At 36.2% G+C, this 18,800-nt stretch overlaps 1 protein-coding gene across 10 annotated transcripts in view; it reads left to right on the top strand.

Moving 5' to 3' along the window:
* TBL1XR1 (TBL1X/Y related 1) overlaps positions 1 to 18,800 on the top strand; it is a 180,876-nt gene that overhangs the window by 139,682 nt on the left and 22,394 nt on the right. For 9 of the 10 annotated variants that reach the window (XM_086318985.1, XM_086318943.1, XM_086318998.1 and 6 more), the window contains 7 exons: positions 7,471 to 7,616; positions 9,840 to 10,062; positions 10,787 to 10,919; positions 11,273 to 11,414; positions 14,090 to 14,153; positions 14,248 to 14,345; positions 15,515 to 15,575. In XM_086318985.1, the coding sequence (XP_086175111.1) occupies positions 9,897 to 10,062; positions 10,787 to 10,919; positions 11,273 to 11,414; positions 14,090 to 14,153; positions 14,248 to 14,345; positions 15,515 to 15,575 (664 nt within the window). In that variant the 5' untranslated portion in view covers positions 7,471 to 7,616; positions 9,840 to 9,896. Of the gene's footprint in view, positions 1 to 7,470; positions 7,617 to 9,839; positions 10,063 to 10,786; positions 10,920 to 11,272; positions 11,415 to 14,089; positions 14,154 to 14,247; positions 14,346 to 15,514; positions 15,576 to 18,800 lie in introns of those variants that run through there. The other variant, XR_015133744.1, reaches the window with a different exon arrangement.

Below are 18,800 nucleotides of genomic sequence, written 5' to 3'. Positions count from 1 at the left end.
TAAATCCTATGTAATTGTTAACTGTGTTCTTAGTTGTGCTTTGTGTATTCTTTACAAAACTGTATACGGTGTACTGGTGATGAAGTATGATGTTAAGCCACATGTCTAAAATGTGAACACCAGTCCCTTTATAAAATTGGTAACTTTCTATTTACATTATGAATTTATAGGGGAAAATCAGACTACACTGATGACATTTTGACTTGACAGTTTTTCTAGAAAGGCAGCTTGCAATAAATTTAAGAACCACCTATAACCAGCATTCTGAAGTTTGATCCTCTGACCACCTGCATCACTATCACTTAAGAGAACTAGGAGTGGGCCCCAGAATTTGCATTTTACAGATGTTCCAAGTGGTTCTTAGGCTCAATTAATGATGGATCTGTACTAGTCGTAGGATAATTAGAACTTGACAAGAAGGTGTTATATATTCACAGTATCTTGAGATCCATCTCCTGAGGTAATAAAATCACTTAACTTGTTTTAATCTTAAATACTTCATATACTATGTGGTAAATCTCCTATTATGACTATTATCAGTACTAGAAAATATTACCTGTAAAAGTCCCCCCCCCCCCACCCCCGGTTACATAACTTCTCAGAGCTCCCATTTTCTCATTTATAAAATTTGTTAGTAATACTTGCTGAAAAGGAACTACAGCATGGTATTCAGCCTCAAATGTTTTATAAACTTCTGTCTGAAATAAGCCATCCTTCCTTATTTGTTAAAACCAATTAAGAGAAAAATTTATTGTAGTATAGTTTTATTCTGCTGGAACCTTCTATCTTTCTCATTTAAATCTCTGGAAAATTCACCCTGAGCATATTACTTTGATCATTATCATTTTGCGATGTTATGAACTAGACTTTTCATATTTAACAAATATTTCCTGGGGAATAAAATTTGTTTTTTTTTCTTTTTGGATTTGACATGTAGTGCTACAATTAATGATTGATTTGATTCAGTGTGTTCCCTTTAATTAGCATTTACCCAAGGACATTAATAACTTGATCACCTTAATAACTTATACTTAGCAATGGTAGGTAGAATAAATACTAATATTATAGTTGGTTGTATACAAGAGAAGCTGATGCAGGGTTAGTTTTAGAGGAGCTAAGCTGCTTTGCATCTTTTAAATTTTCTCCCCCTCCCCTCACTCCTGCCCGCTTTGTGTCACTTGACTCTCCTGTAGTTGTTTATTTTTTTCTAACGAAATTGTTCCAGGCAATTATTTGTGAACTTTGTGGCACTCGTTTTTCTTGTTGCTTTGTATAAGATGAAATTTTGCTTGAATTGTGTATTTGGTTTAGGGGAGAATTCTTGGTTCTAGATTTTATTGTCATCTATTACATGTTTAGTAGCTTATAGATGAACCTGTGTTGAACACTATGAAACAGTTGCATTTTATGATTGAAAACTAACTGGAAAATGCAGAAACAACATGTCCTTATTACTGAATAATTTTCTAGATTGTGATTCTGAATACTGTTATTTTTAAAAATCCTCATGTTTTTAGAACTGAGATTCATCTTGCCATATAGTCTCCATTTATGAGAAGGTGATGATATATGTAGGCTTAAAGTATTCACTTCATGAAAGATCTTGTCTCTCCTGCACCCCACTTCACTCTTGTACTCTTTTCAAAAGGATATTGCTTCTCCCAGGAAATAGGCCTTGCACCACACCACTTCTTACATGATGCTTGCTTAAAATGTTACATTTGTTTATAAGGTCACGCATCAAACACACACTTAATTTGGAAATCTAAACATGATCATAATGATCATAGTGGGCACAAAGTAGCCAGAATGTTTATGTATAACTTTATGGTTCTGACCTGTAATACCCAACAGCCCATTCGTTTGTCTTTTTCATTCATTGGTTTTTGTATTAACCTCTCCAATGGCCAGTAGAGTATCAGCAGTTAAATGATAGTGTAGTTTCTCTTAACTCAGATAAAGGTAACTGGGCTAGATAAACACTGCTTCTTACATATCCTCCGCTGGTGCTATTTATAAACAGATTTTAACAGCAGGCTGGAAGGAGTTTAGATTAAATGGCTATCAGTAATGTGCCTTTCACCATGAAGAAATGGAGAGGAAAGGTCAGCATCTGATACTGCCACCATGAGTCTTGTCTTTCAGTTTTTGTGAGTACATGGTCAGTTACAAAACTGCAAGTAGGTACATAGTTTTGTTGTATAATAAAATATGCAGTGGCATTAATTTGATACATACAGTTGTTGTACACATGACTAATGAACAATAAGTAGCAAGCAGCTGTCATAAATGCTGATAATTAACTATACTTTTATCCAATCACTTTTTCTCCTCTTTTTGTAAACTGAATAACTATTTTTTTTGCTGATAAAGGAAATTCCTGTTACACATTCCGACTGACAAACTTGTTAGAAGACAAAGGTCCTTTAATGGTTGCCAAACAGAGAACTTGTTCAATCTTAATAGTAATCTTTTTGTTTTTTTAGGAATAACCAGCGTAGTAAGCATATAAGGAAACGTATAAATTGCTGATGGCTTCATAAACTTGTACAGTTTTTTTGAAAAGCAGTTTGGCAGTCATGAACTTCCGTTGAAGTGCTGATGTCCCCTTCAACTTTTGAGGGAATCCATCCTAAAGAAAAAAATATATATACATGGCAAAAGCCTATACACATAGATATTTGAAGTAAGAGTCTTTTAAAGAGTGAACATTGGAAAATCCAAATGTCCAGCCATGGGGTGAATAATTTACTAGCTGGTACATTTATTGGATGAATATTATAATAAAATTACTTCAGAAAATATAATTCATATAAAATATTCATATATATATATATATATATATAAAGGGCAAAATTAGGGCACAAAACTGCATAGCCAGTGTATTGTGCTGGACAAAAGGAAATAAAATATTTTAACAGTTGTATTTGGGTTTTGGTATTGTAATTTTTTTTCTTCACTCCTTTCTTCCTTTCCTTTTTTTATTTTTTTAAATAAGTGTTAGGTCCATCTAACTTTTCAACTTACAAGGTCCCATGTAGCATTTTTTTCTCTACTTCTTTTTACCTTTTCTAAAACCTTCACTCATTTAAATATGGAACTTTTTGTACTAAACAAAATTCTGGGTCTGTAGGATAGAATTGGAAACAGATTTGGGGTCAAGAGGGTATGTGGTGATGGAAGCAGGGTTATAATTTTCTGGGCTTTTCTGACCTGAGGCTGAGAAGAGGGCCTTGTGTAAGTCAGATTTTACTTCCATATAGGGCACTGTATCGTGTTAGTAGTTAAGCTTTGCCTCCCACCTCACCGCCACTCCCCCGCCGCCCCCGGCCCTGTTCAGATACCCTACACCATAGCCATATTCAGAGCCCTTTTTCATGCTCGTATACCCTCCATTTGCAAAGTAGAGTTGACAGGCTCTGAAAGACTTGACTTCCCTTTGAGGAAACCATCCCTGTCATCCCAAGAGAGGTAACTCCTGAAACAAGCCATATGTAGAAAATGGTTGTCTTGTGGTCTCATTTCTTACGTGGGACAGTGCGTGGCCTCAGAAGTAACCGCACACAGACCCCCGTACCACTGCCGGTCCCGACCACTGAATATCCTTGAATTACTGCATACTGAACTTTGCCTTACTCCTCTCTGGATTTCCTTTTCTATCTCCCAGATTTTAATCCCTCTAGTGAATGTGTAGAATACTTGATTGTAGAGAATTTATACAAAGTATTATTTATATCAGCTTTGCTTTGACTCCTGGAAAGAAGGGATGCTATATTAGGCAAGCAGGCTAGACTTAAGCATTTCACAGACTGTGAGTTGATGCCTTTTGCCTTTTACTATGTGGATCAAAAGCTGTCCCTGAAAAAGTATTGCCTGCATATATATTTACAGATAAATGCAAATATATTTTGGCATAACCCTGGTTCAAGTTTTAGTTTTTCAAGGGAGATTTAAGTCATATGTTTTCTCTGGATTCATAGATTTCCTGATGTGCCAAGATAAATTATAGTAGAATTGCATTCTGATTTAACAAATGTTTATTGAACACTAGTAAAATTAGGTGACATCTAGTTTCCTAAAATAGAAAGATTACTAGACATTAACCCCATCTTCAGACATCCCAGTTGTATTAATCATACATATACACACAACCCGTAGAATGCTACACATACACAAATTAGAGGATTAGTATAGAAGAGAAATACCAATCCTGGAGCAGCAGGAGGAAGGACTTCACCTCTATTCACATAGGTGAAAAGTGCGTGGGAACACATAAAGCCCAAAGGCATGAGATAGCACAGTATATTCTAGGTCTTGGTTGAAGTGGGGAGATAAGCCTGGAGAGATGAGTAGGGTAAAGATTGCAAAAGTTACTGTGTGTCACACTTAGAGAATTTGACCTTGATTATGAAGGCCAAAAGGATTGTTGAAAGTACTCAAGTAAGGAGTGGTATGATCATTTTTTGTTTCACAAGTAGTCTTCTAGCCATAGTGTTGCAAGTGTACTTAACTGGGGAAGAGAGGAAAGGAACTTATGACAGCAGTGGTCCAGGTAAAGGATGATGGGGGACTAAAATCCAGGTGTGGGCACACAAGGAAAGCTGATGACAGACCAGAGAGGGAGAGTTGATAGGGTTTGGCGAATGGTGGAATGCCAGGGGCTGACGGGAAGTGAGGAGGACCTGAGGTGTAGCATGGTAAGATGAAAAGTTTCTAAGGAAGAAGTTGTTTTAGGGAGGGGAAGAAGAAGAGTAGTTTTGAACATAATTTTAAGCTGCTTTGTAATGCTGCAACTAGAAATTTAAAAAAAGTTACTGTTCAATTCAGCATGTGTTTAAGAAGAGCATTTGAAGTATGGACCTCCTTTAGGGCAAATATATATTAACGATAAGTGCCGAAACACTATTAAGGATGACTTTAGGGTTGTTTTCTTGGTATTTGAGAAGATCATAAGTGCATATGTAATACCTAAGGATAACAGAGAGCACCTGGTCTCACACAAAAAAATTCAGAACATAGGCAACATTCCAGTTAAAAATTGACATTGTTCTACGTGCAGCTTTTAGGATATTCTTGAGCATAATCTTGAACTTTGTCATCTAATTAAACAGAGTCTAAATGTAATTAATAATTATTTAAATTGTACTCAGAAATTGGAGTACAGAAGTCATAGACTTTGCTGCAGTTTAGAAGGCTTTGGAAAATCAAAGTATCTTGCTTTTTAGTAAAATGTCTTACTGTCTCAAGTGCTACTGATGCCACTTTCTAATACCCTGAAACGAAATAAGAATAATGATGCAGTCTTTTATGTTTTGTTGATACGCAGGAGCTCACTCTGCCTTAGCTTTATCCTTGACCCTGTTCTAACTGTTCAGTAGGATGGGGGGAATGCAGTGGTTATGGCCATGGTCCCGGAATAAATCTATTTTCTTTGTGTTTTCTCATCTGCTAAGATGAGAAATTAGTGCATGATACAGGCCCTCTGTAAGTGATATCGTCTATCTTGAAGCCTTCTACCCCAAGCCACTTGGTTGTTTAGCTTTTTTTCCCCCTTTCTGTTATATGATTTACTGCAGAATTTATTTGGGGAGGGTTATGAAATTGAGAACAGGGGTCTCCAGCCTCACTGCTTCTGGATTTCACTGCCATTATCTCATAACCTTTCTCCCCAGTCCTTCCTAGTCTTTTTTCTCAGTTTCCTGTCCTGGTGATCTGGGATCTGCTCATACTCAAGTATTTCTGGGTTTCCTGATACGGACAGAGCAAAACGGTGCTTTTTTCATTTGTATTTTTTGTGCCTTCCTTGTGAGCTCAGATTAAGTTGCAGATTATAAATGCTTTTTTAATAATGATCTTGTCTATGGGTGAAATCAAGAAGTCAAAATTCAAGACTTATAAGATAGCATTTTCTTTTTTTTTTTCTTTTTAAGCGTCTTTTTTTTTTTTTTTTTAACTTTACAGTATTATATTGATTTTGCCATACATCAACATGAATCTGCCACGGGTGTACACTTGTTTCCAGTCCTGAACCCCACTCCCACCTCCCTCCCCGTACCATCCCTCTGGGTCATCCCAGTGCACCAGCCCCAAGCATCCAGTATCCTGCATCGAACCTGGACTAGCGATTCGTTTCATATATGATATTATACATGTTTCAATGCCATTCTCCCAAATCATCCCACCCTCTCCCTCTCCCACAGAGTCCAAAACACCAATACACTATACTAACGCATATATATGGAATTTAGAAAGATGGTAACGATTCTTACTTCTCACTATGGGTAGTTACAGAAATGGTTAGGTATCCCAAAGAGGTAAGGAAGGGACAGCCCTAAGGAAAATCAACTTAGGTGTACTATGACTCTCTGTTAACCAATTAAAGTAGCCTCTAGCCACATGCTCTTTGTGAGCCCACAGTATTTTATGACAGACTGTTCATAAGTGCCACAAGGAGTCTGAGAGTGCAAGCACACAACAAAACAAAACAGACATGGACTAAGCACTAAACATCTAAGGATAGACAGGCTCGACAACGTGTTACATGGATTAAATTAGTTTAACCAAGACCCGAGTAAGCCCGTGTTCATTTACCTTATTTAACATTCTGTACAGACGTATAATTTAATTGAATTATTTAACGTTAATGATAGTTACTAGTTAAGCTCTGATGGATATGTTGGTAAAGAGAATAACCACCCTCAGTCTGTCAGTTTACTAGAATTTTACTTTTGGATTTGGACTTGACTTTCATAAAAAGCAAGAGTGACTTAAATTTATTTAAAATTAGACTTTTGTTATGTGAATATTTTGGTTTGAGTATTTCAAATTAAAATCAAAGAGTTGTTGATGGACATACAAATTGGATTTTCACTTGTCAGCTGTTCTTTTTCTAAAGCTTCCATTTAGATGGGTTATTACTAAGTAGCAAAAAATTAGTAACTTTTTTTAGTATTTAATCATATATATAATGAAAGTTAAGCTTGAAAATTATTTTTCATTATTAAATTACAGTTTTCATTGCTTATGTTTTAGTTTGCTTTTTATTTCCTGAGTAGTTTTTTAAAATAGCCTACAAAATATAGAATTACAAGATGTATGATGATTTATATACAGAAATTTTAATATACTACAGAAATATTAACTGTCATTTAATTTATCTTGAGTGAAGCATTTAAGTCACATGACTTAGAAAGGCTTTTCCCCAACTTTAAAGTTTAATACTATTTGTTGAGGAAAATTACGTTATGTGCTACGGTTATATAATTAAAGTGAAGAGGAAAATACATGAAGGTTAATGTGTTTGGATTTTGATACTTCTTTTGTTTAAAAACATATTTGACCTTAGCTAACAGTCTGGGATTTCAAATGGGTGTCAGGTGGATTTGAAAGATTACAGAAGTCTTTCCTTTGTGTTACATTGCATGTTGCCCTTTGGAGAATAAATCGTTACACCTTTTCTTTTGCTTTCAGGATTTTCTCATTCAGCGTTCACCTTCGGTATAGAAAGCCATATCAGTCAGTCCAACATTAATGGTGCCCTCGTCCCACCTGCTGCATTGATTTCTATCATCCAGAAAGGTCTACAGTATGTAGAGGCAGAAGTTAGTATTAATGAGGTAAGGAAGACTTAGTTCAAGTACTAATTCTTACTCTTAAATGCTTCCTTAAATATCTGGTATCTTGCTTGCTCATTCATTATCTGACTTCAGCTTCACCAGGTAAACAAAACTGAAGGACATTATTCCTAATGTGGTGTCAGGGCGCACAGGCAAGGCTGATGGCTCTCAACTATAAGGACCACTATCTTATTGCTTTTTACATGGTTTAATAAGTAAACAGTAAGAAATAATTTTCTTTAAAATAAGAAAATTGTGCTGTGGAATACTGAGACTATAATTGATTGAGAAATTAGAAGATCTTGGGTTATTTGGTTGTACGTGATTTTGGAAGGCACCTGTCTACAGTCTATATGATATAGGTAGTTTAACTCATGTCAGTCAGTTATGGCCTATGAGCCAAAGTCTGCCTACCGCTTGTTTCTGTAACGTTTGCTTGGGGCACAGTCACACTCCTTAAGTTGTGTATTATCTAGCTTTTGTGCTACAGTGGCAGCATTGAGTGGTTGTGACAGAGACCTTAGGTCTGCAAAGCCCAAAATATGCAGAAAGACTCTGCACACCCTGGTATAGCTGGAAATTTTTATACATGGTCAGGATTTGTGGTATATGGAGCTTTTTACCTTATTTTCATTTCAGAGATTAACATATTCCCCTTTCCTTTTGCAGGTATTTTAAAAACTAAAGCATCCATGGTTTCTACATCAGTATTTATTACTATAATTATAGTGTACTAAATTGATTATTTTTTAAATTTCCTCATGTCTATAACTGAAAAATCTACTGATACTAAATTAAATGTGTCCTCATTGTCTTTTAGCACTTTGCCTCCCAAAGTATACTTATTGCAGAAAATGGTAAAACAATTTCTCCCAGTGGCCAGAGTTGAAGTCTTCATTTTTTCTGAAAAAAATTTTTCTAGATTTAATATAGTACTCCACAATATATCTATATTGATTTTAATCTTTTTTTTTTAAGTTTAAATACTTGCTCCAGCTCCTCAAATACTCCATTATAATTGACAGTTCAGAGAGATGTGCAGTGTTTTGTAACTTGGAGCATCCCATCACACCACTTAGTGCGTGTTCACTGGCTTAAGTGAGCCAGGCTTCATTTATGCATGTTTCTAGCTAATATGCACTGTTTCTATTTCTGACTTGCTCTGTGCCTGTGTCTCTTCTCCTGCTTGCTTTAGAACTTATTTATTGTGAACTTCCTAATACCAGTGAGAGGAGCTTTGGAAAATTATAGCAACTTGATAAAATTAAAGAACACTAGCCTGTGAATTGTAGTTGTACTTCTCAAATGTTACTGTGCATATAAGACTCTCCCCAAAAGCTTGTTAAAACAGAGATTCCTGAGCCCTTTAGAGATTTTGATTCTGTAGCTTTGAGTCTACATTTCTAACAAGTTTCCACGTGATGGTGGGACTGTTGGTCCTTGGATTGCGCTTTGAATAGCACCAGTTAACAAATTCCAGCTGTGAAAGTCTTTAAATCTTATTGTGCTCATATTTCAACAGTAGTAAAATGAGGGACTTAACCTGGCATTCCAGGATTAAGATTTTGCCTTCCAGTGGAGCGGCATAGGTTCAATCCCTGGTCAGGGAGCTGATCTATCTGCTTTCGGGCCAAAAAAACAACACATAAAACAGAAGCAGTATTGTAACAAATGCAACAAGGTCTTAAAAACAATAACAGTAGTAAAATGAGGTGATTGTATGTATTAATGTCTATTGATATTGATGTCTATTTCTGCCTTAATATTTTAATTAAATCACAAGAAACTTTTGCATTCAGCAAAACTATTTTAAAAGTTTTTAGTTTTAAAGAAGTATTTACCAAAATGTGACACCAAATCTCTTATCATTTTATTAACTATCCCACATTACTTTTGACTAACAGAACTTTGTAATATAATTGAAAGCCTTTTTACCCTCCAGGCCTATTTTTTTTTAATTCCTTTCACTATTTCAGCTTTGATCTGTGCAACACTTAACAGTAAGAATTGGGTGAGGAAGACAGTTGGAGCAGCTGTTTACAGTGCTTCCTTTAGTTTCCTTCTTCCCTCCCGGTTCCTTCCTTCCTTTCTTACATGCACTCAGGAAATTACCTAAAAGTGTTTTTTCTTGGAATGATGATTTTCTGCTGTTAACTTGTATGAATACAAATTACTCTAAATGTGTTACCTTTGATTTTTCTTCTCACAATTTTTCAAATCCAGGATGGTACCTTGTTTGATGGTCGACCAATAGAGTCTCTGTCACTGATAGATGCCGTAATGCCTGATGTAGTACAAACAAGACAACAAGCTTATAGAGATAAACTTGCACAGCAACAAGCAGCAGCTGCTGCAGCTGCTGCAGCTGCGACAAACCAACAAGGATCTGCAAAAAATGGAGAAAACACAGCAAATGGGGAGGAGAATGGAGCACATACTATAGCAAGTGAGCTGAAAGAAGAATCTTTTTAAGTTCCATTAAAAAAGAAACTTGCTTTATGGGGATGCCTCATTTTAGCTGAACTAATACTGTCTATTTAATTTTTGCCAACTTGTTCCCCTAACTTGTATCACACAATTCAGATTTTTATGCTTAAAGCTCCATAAAGCTAGATTTACTTTCATGGACCTTATTTTCATTCTTTTTAAAAAAATATTTAGAAACTGTTTTTTTTTTTTTTATTGTTAGGTGAACTTTGTGTCTGCGTTTGATTTCTAAATATAATTTATAACAGTAGTCATTAACAGATACAATAAAGCTTTGGCATGGAGATATAAAGGCAACTCGATGTTATATGAATGATATCAGCAACCCCTACTGGCAGAAATTCAGAATAGTGTTGGCATGGATTATATTTAATTCAAACTATTTTATCATTTTTAACTGTGTTTGGGCCTAACCTTTCACAGTCTTCCTCTAGTCCTGCTCCCCCATCTCTGAACACACACTTAGATGCACATCTCTTTTTAAAAAATTACATTCATATTTAACTAAAGATTAGAATTTATTTTTCATGTGATAAATTCTGTATAGTCATTTTCGACATTACCTGACATAGTGGAATAAGAAAGTTACACTCTATCTGCTGGTTAGGAATTCCTTTTTTTCCCCCAATATGCTGTGATATTATTACCTAACTGGAATTTTCCATCTGTTTCTCATGATGCAGATAATCATACTGATATGATGGAAGTGGATGGGGATGTTGAAATCCCTCCTAATAAAGCAGTTGTGTTACGGGGCCATGAATCTGAAGTTTTCATCTGTGCCTGGAACCCCGTTAGTGATCTCTTGGCATCAGGGTATGTTTCTCAAAGTGAAATTAAAATGGATTTCTAAAAGTATCTTACTGAAATATTGCATGTTCTACAAATACATTGTTTACACTTTCAGGTTTTTGTTGTTGCTTGTTTGTGGTCATTTTACCCCGTAAATGTTTATTTCTTCATAAAGTAATGTTAGAGTTTTTAAACTACTGCCTCAGGAGTGATTTTGGCATCTCCAAAACGGAGACTGAGAAAAATACTGGAAATGGAAATGCCTGATAGTCTAATTTGTATTTGCGTCATTAATAACAGAATGTAAATTTGTTGCCTTGATTTCTGTAATACTTGAGAATATCATGAAAATTTAAAATAAGTTGCATACTTTATAGGTCTGGAGACTCAACAGCAAGAATATGGAATCTTAGTGAAAACAGCACGAGTGGCTCCACACAGTTGGTGCTTAGACATTGTATACGAGAAGGAGGGCAAGACGTCCCAAGCAACAAGGATGTGACGTCGCTAGATTGGAATGTGAGTATCACTGTATTGTCCATGATGGATGTAGTTACTAACATACGTAACCTCTCTGAGCCTCAAACTAGTGGCAGGGTATGTCTGTGTGTTCAGGTATTTTTGAATTTCACTAATAAGAACAGCAGACTAGGAGTCCCCAACCCAAAATGTGTTAAAAGCAAAGACTGGCCCTCGAGCAGTCGGAACAAGGTTCATCTTCCAGCCTCTCAGTTTCTCTAGCTGTAGAATGACTCTGTACTTCGTTTTCATCACATGTAAAGTAGGAGTGTATTAATGGTCTTACATAAATCAAATAATAAATGGAAACCAATAATAGGCATGTACTAAGTTCTTAATGGGCTTCCCTGATAGCTCAGTTGGTAAAGTCTGAAATTCAGGAGACCCAGTTCGATTCCTGAGTCAGGAAGATCCCCTGGAGAAGGGAAAGGCTACCTTCCAGTATTAATTAAGTTCCTAACTATTAAGTCCTTTGTTAGGGGTACAAGAGAAATCTATGTAATAGAAACATAGTTTTGTTTCTCTCATTTTGCTGTTAATTGATGAAAACTTCATTGCCAGCTGCTTTTTAGGAACTGTTAGTCTAGATTATAAGCTTTATTCTAGCTGTAGGACTCTTAGAATTCTCTTAATCTATATATGATTCAGTGTCTTTGATTACTTTTACTTACCAGAAAATTTGATTTAACTATTGATAAAGCTCCATCCTTTCAGTTTCAAATATATACTTAACAGCTTTTTTTGCTACCATTCCCATAAGTAATTTGCGGGAAATTAGCATTTTAAAAGTTTCTGTATCTTTTCCTTTATTCCATGTTGTCTTTTTTCTTCCTTGTAACTTTATGTTCATTTTTTTAACACCCTCCCACTCCCCCAACTCTGGTTCTAGTAACTTCTTAGACTGTTATCAGTGTCATAAAGAATTTTAGAGGTCAGCTGTCCTTTTCTGAGCAAGTGGACATCCTTTCCTTCTCTGGTCTCTGTTTTAACAACATTTTGTGGGGTTTTTCAAAGTATCTTCTAAATCTCTTTCCAAGAAATAAGATCTGTCTTTCAAAGTGATTACACTATCTGAAGTTCTTAGTTACTATGAAATTCTTCCAGAACTCGTGATAAGTGTTCTTTTCTAAATTTCCAACAATGTATTTACCCTTTCCCACCTATAAAGTTGAGAATTCCAAACGGTGTTATTTGATTGTAGGGTCAGAACTAAGAATTCCGTTCTTAAAATGGGACCTTACTATATCATAGGCCAAAGGCCTTATAGCCTTCTTAGGCTGTTTGGCTCAGAGACCATGTTAACTTAGTGAAATTTATAGTTTACACTGAAAAGGATGGTTAACAAATGATTTGTTGAGCTTGGTGTTTCTGAACTGCAAGTTAAAGCTTTTGAAAGTATAGACTTTTGGAAGATTTATTATTTGCTATGAACTTAAGTCTTCCCCTTGAAGGAGAAAATGTTATTGTTGTTTAATGGCTCATTTCCATGGCTAAAGCAGAAGCCTGTGAGGTAGCTGTTCCTTATTAGTCTCCTACTTTACTAGTGGTCCATGGTCTAAAACCATTAGTTTAAAGGAAACTTTGCATTGTGCAGAGTTTGGAAATAAATTTGTGCTGTTAGCTTCAACATTGCTCCTTCTTCCTTAGATAGAACTATAGGGGTTTTCCAGATCCTAGCAGAACTGAATCTGCATCGCCTACAAACAGCATTTGTTTCTCACTTAACTGTACAGCTAGATGACTGGAGAGGTCTGAAAAGGTGATCTTGTTTTTATTTCTCTTACCAAAAAAAGCATCAGAAAGTACTGAGTGAGGCAGGATTTCATTCTCTCTCTCCTGTAATGTTTACTCATCTCAGCAATAGTCTGTGTAATGTACTCCGAAACTTGCATTTCCACAGAGTAGGCTAGATCTTAGCAAGTCCTGCCGTTGTACCGTTATTCAAGGCAAGACACCGTAGGAAATTTTAAGATTAGAGAAAACGTTAAGGATTTCTCCTCATAGTAGAATAGTTCCAGACAGTTGTGCTCACTTCGTTAGCTATAAAGTCAGCCTACACTCTTTTCTAACTCTTTTGTGTGTGTGTGTGCATTGCTATTTTTATTGGTACAGGAAAAAGTAACGAAAGAAATGTTTAATGTAGTGATATTTAAGAATCTGATCATCTGAAACAATATTGTTTGGAACACACACACAGTTTAGACAGTAAAAGATTTAGAGGAAGGACAATATGAGAACTTTTAATCATAATGAAACATTTTGGAAGATTTTGATTTTGATTGAATACCTTTATTAAATCGTAAGGTTAAGATTTTGATGTCCTTTCTAATCCCCCACCCGACCCCCACCTTTAGTCCTGGGCCTTTGTGAGAGCACAGTAAGTAGACCTTAGCACCTGTAAGAGCGGTGATAATCCTGCTCCCAAGCAGTTACTGCCCTTCCAAGACTGGGGTGTGAGGCCTGCACCCTGACTGAATGCTGCCAAAATATTAGCTTCACAGCATGAAGGGTGTTCTGTAGGCCTTTTCTCGCACTTCTAAATAGGCAAAGCTGAAGGTCTTGAAGCAGAGAATGTTCCAGACCTGCTGTACTTGGGATTAAACATAATATATTCTAATAAAAATTAAATACCCTTTCTGGGTTATATAATTGAAAGAAATGTGTTTCTCCAACAGAGTGAAGGTACACTTCTAGCAACTGGTTCTTATGATGGGTTTGCCAGAATATGGACTAAAGATGGTAAATAAAGCATTTTTTTTCCCACTTGTTTTTTACTGTTGATCCAAATTATAAAGCTTAAAGTAATTTTAATGTTTTTCCTTTTGAATTTTAGGTAACCTTGCTAGCACTTTGGGGCAGCATAAAGGCCCCATATTTGCATTAAAATGGAATAAGAAAGGAAATTTCATCCTAAGTGCTGGAGTAGACAAGGTAATTAGCTTCTATAAAAGTTAATTTGTTAAAGAGTATACTTGAGAGTGCTGTTCTCCTCTGCTAATCACATAAGTAATAAAACATTCATATTTGGGAAATTCACATGTGAATTTATGTTAGGAATAGAAATGGTTTCTTAGATTTTCTGTCAGCTCATTCTTAAATCTGTGCAGATGCCTTTTATTCTTATCTGTGTGACCACTCTTCATTGTTTTGGAATTTGAGCCATAGTGAAGTCATATATCCGATACTCTTCATTGCTGTTTTGTTGTTTTTAGTTAATTGCATCAGTGTGGATGCTCTGGAGTGATTTCATGGGAAATCTTAGAGTCAGTCTGTTAGCTGAACTCCTAATGTTTAATTGAAAATGCAAGAAATATAGGGTTTTTCCAGCTTTCACCTAACATGGCTGGTAAACATGAGTAGGTTGAAATCATTTGTTATTTCTCTTTCATTTTAAAGTTATTTCCTTTACCACACATCCCAGAGAAGATTATTTTATAATAGAGGAAAGTACATGCCCATAGTTACCTGTATATTGTCAAAAAGGGAAGTAGGCAAAAAGGAAGAATATGAAGGTGGCCAGGAAGGGCAGGGGAAAGCCTTCTTACTAGTTACTGCCATTCTACAATACTTATGACCCCAAAGTTATAAAATTAGTGATGGGAGGGTATTAGTGGAATTGTGAATATATCCATTCAGATGTATATGTTATACTTTGCTGTAATATAAAAAACATTGTTTTAATTATTGTCAGAATTAAACCTGCCTTTATTTATAAATGTGAGCTTTAAAAATCTTAATATTGAGAATTAGCTGATTATAATATTAACCAAAAATTTACCTCCTCAAGCTACACAGCAATAAAAATCTGACATTAAATACACGACTACAATGGAGTTTCTCAATCGAATATAATGTTTGGTACTTACAGACAGCCAGTAATTGTCACTTGAAGTAAGTTAACTGATGAAAAGTCACCAGGGTAGAATCAAACTGCTTAACAGTTTAATTTAAACATCCTTTCCCTGCTCCCAGTGGAATATAGCCTCATTGTACTAAAACTAAATGTTAAATGTGCTCTGACATTTTATATTGCTTTAATATGATGAGGCATTTATGTATATATGATAAACTTAGCAATATATTTTTCTTTTCTATTTTAGACTACAATTATTTGGGATGCACATACTGGTGAAGCCAAGCAACAATTTCCTTTTCATTCAGGTAAATCTTCACAGTTTACATGAGAACTGTTGGAACTTTCTTCTGTTTTCCTAATTAAACTTTTAATAGCATATAGTTCATCTAAAATCTTGAACTATCAAATGTAAGTTTTGTTACTAGTCCTTTGAGGAGTTGATGTTCAGTGGCTTTCAGATAATTAATCATCAGAGGATCATCAAATGTTTTCTGTGAAATGTACCATAAAGCATTTTCAGCCTGGTGCCGTTAGAGTTGGTAATATTTAATGGTAAGAACATAGATTTTTGATCCAGGATGTCTAGGTGTGCTTGTGAATCCCACTCCACTTAACAAGCTTCAAGATTGAGTCATTGAACCTTTCTGAGCCGTATTTTCTGTCTGTAAACGAGGGATAAAAATAATACTGTTTGAGTAAGTGTGTAAGACTAATACATATATATGAAAATACTGCATAAACTTCTACAGATTTAGGTATTGTCATGCTTTATTTTATGTATCTAAATCAGTCCTCTTGCTTACCTAAAATAAAAATTATAAGGTTTTACCGATATTGCTGGAACTTTGGTGCTTCATATATTTTCTTTTAGGAAATAATTTGATACTTAAATCAGATAAATCTGATCTCCAAAATAGTGTGCTTCTTTCTCCATGATATATGGCCATGCAGCAGAGCATACATCCTGATGTGTAGAGACACTTTGATTTTAGTACCAACACTCTTGTGCATCCTAGAACTTTGTTCCTGCTTTCGGGGGGGTTTCTGAGAACAGAAACTGATGTTAAACTGGAACAAGATCCCTAATAATGTTTAGAACAGTAGTTTTAGTACTGCCTAATTTAATTACATCATGCAAGATTGTGTTGTGGTTGGAAAGAGTTGTAAATTGGAGGCTGAGTTAAGTAATTCTGGTTATTTTCAAGGCTTTGGTACTATCCTTTTTACACTCAGTGGCACAGTGTTACCTTTAAAACTGAAATGCAAAGCTTTTGGCATTTTGCTTTTTTGTATTTCTCTATTTAGTGTGATTCGATAAGTCAAATAAGGCACAAAATGATTTTTCAGTAGTGTCTGAGTGGCATAATTTTGCAAGTATTATGTTAAACAATTCAACTTGATTAAAGCTTATCACATTAATAAGTATTTATTTACACATCAGTTTCTGTTTACCTGTTTTAATCCCTTTCCGCCTTTGCTTCTAGTCCTCAACCAGATAGAATTCTCTTAGACCTCTGACCATTCTGCCTAAAGATTTTTCCTAAATCCTAGGAGTGATGGAAAATTGAAATAAGTGGGTGTGGCATCGTTATGAGTTGCTTTATAATGTGTGCCACCTTTCTGTTGGAGGTAATGCTCTTTATACACGATCCCATTTAGTCTTGGCTACAACCCAAAGACACTGTACAGGAGACAGGGATCAAACCATCCCCAAGGAAAAGAAATGCAAAAAAGCAAAACGTCTGTCTGGGGAGGCCTTACAAGTAGCTGTGAAAAGAAAGAGAAGCAAAAAGCAAAGGAGAAAAGGAAAGATATAAGCATCTGAATGCAGAGTTCCAAAGAATAGCAAGAAGAGATAAGAAAGCCTTCCTCAGCGATCAATGCAAAGAAATAGAGGAAAACAACAGAATGGGAAAGACTAGAGAGCTCTTCAAGAAAATTAGAGATACCAAGGGAACATTTCATGCCAAGATGGGCTCGATAAAGGACAGAAATGGTAGGGGCCTAACAGAAGCAGAAGATATTAAGAAGAGGTGCCAAGAATACACAGAAGAACTGTACAAAAAAGATCTTCACGACCGAGATAATCACTATGGTGTGATCACTCACCTAGAGCCAGACATACTGGAATGTGAAGTCAAGTGGGCCTTAGAAAGCATCACTACGAACAAAGCTAGTGGAGGTGATGGAATTCCAGTTGAGCTGTTTCAAATCCTGAAAGATGATGCTGTGAAAGTGCTGCATTCAATATGCCAGCAAATTTAGAAAACTCAGCAGTGGCCACAGGACTGGAAAAGGTCAGTTTTCATTCCAATCCCAAAGAAAGGCAATGCCAAAGAATGCTCAAACTACCGCACAATTGCACTCATCTCACATGCTAGTAAAGTAATGCTCAAAATTCTCTAAGCCAGGGTTCAGCAATACGTGAAGCGTGAACTTCCAGAGGTTTAAGCTGGTTTTAGAAAAGGCAGAGGAACCAGAGATCAAATTGCCAACATCCGCTGGATCATGGAAAAAGCAAGAGAGTTCCAGAAAAACATCTATTTCGGCTTTATTGACTATGCCAAAGCCTTTGACTGTGTGGATCACAATAAACTGTGGAAAATTCTGAAAGAGATGGGAATACCAGACCCCCTGACCTGCCTCTTGAGAAACCTATATGCAGGTCAGGAAGCAACAGTTAGAATTGGACATGGAACAACAGACTGGTTCCAAATAGGAAAAGGAGTACATCAAGACTGTATATTGTCACCTGCAGAGTACATCATGAGAAACGTTGGGCTGGAAGAAGCACAAGCTGGAATCAAGATTGCCGGGAGAAATATCAATAACCTCAGATATGCAGATGACACCACCCTTATGGCAGAAAGTGAAGAGGAACTAAAAAGCCTCTTGATGAAAGTGAAAGAGGAGAGTTAAAAAGTTGGCTTAAAGCTCAGCATTCAGAAAACTAAGATCATGGCATCTGGTCCCATCACTTCATGGGAAATAGATGGGGAAACAGTGGAAACAGCATTGGACTTTATCTTTTTGGGCTCCAAAATCACTGCAGATGGTGATTGCAGCCATGAAATTAAAAGACGCTTACTCCTTGGAAGGAAAGTTATGACCAACCTAGATAGCATATTCAAAAGCAGAGACATTACTTTGCCAACAAAGGTTCGTCTAGTCAAGGCTATGGTTTTTCCTGTGGTCATGTATGGATGTGAGAGTTGGACTGTGAAAAAAGCTGAGTGCCGAAGAATTGATGCTTTTGAACTGTGGTGTTGGAGAAGACTCTTGAGAGTCCCTTGGACTGCAAGGAGATCCAACCAGTCCATTCTAAAGGAGATCAGCCCTGGGTGTTCTTTGGAAGGAATGATGCTAAAGCTGAAACTCAGTACTTTTGGCCACCTGATAAGAAGAGTTGACTCATTGGAAAAAACTCTGATGCTGGGAGGGATTGGGGGCAGGAGGAAAAAGGGACAACAGAGGATGAGATGGCCAGATGGCATCACTGACTCTATGCACGTGAGTCTGAGTGAACTCCG

This window comes from Bos grunniens, chromosome 1 (genome assembly GCF_055505025.1).
Source record: "Bos grunniens cultivar Pamir isolate PY7600 chromosome 1, Bosgru_T2T1.0, whole genome shotgun sequence".
Lineage (NCBI taxonomy): Eukaryota > Metazoa > Chordata > Mammalia > Artiodactyla > Bovidae > Bos > Bos grunniens.
This window is presented reverse-complemented; position numbering and strand designations above follow the sequence as displayed.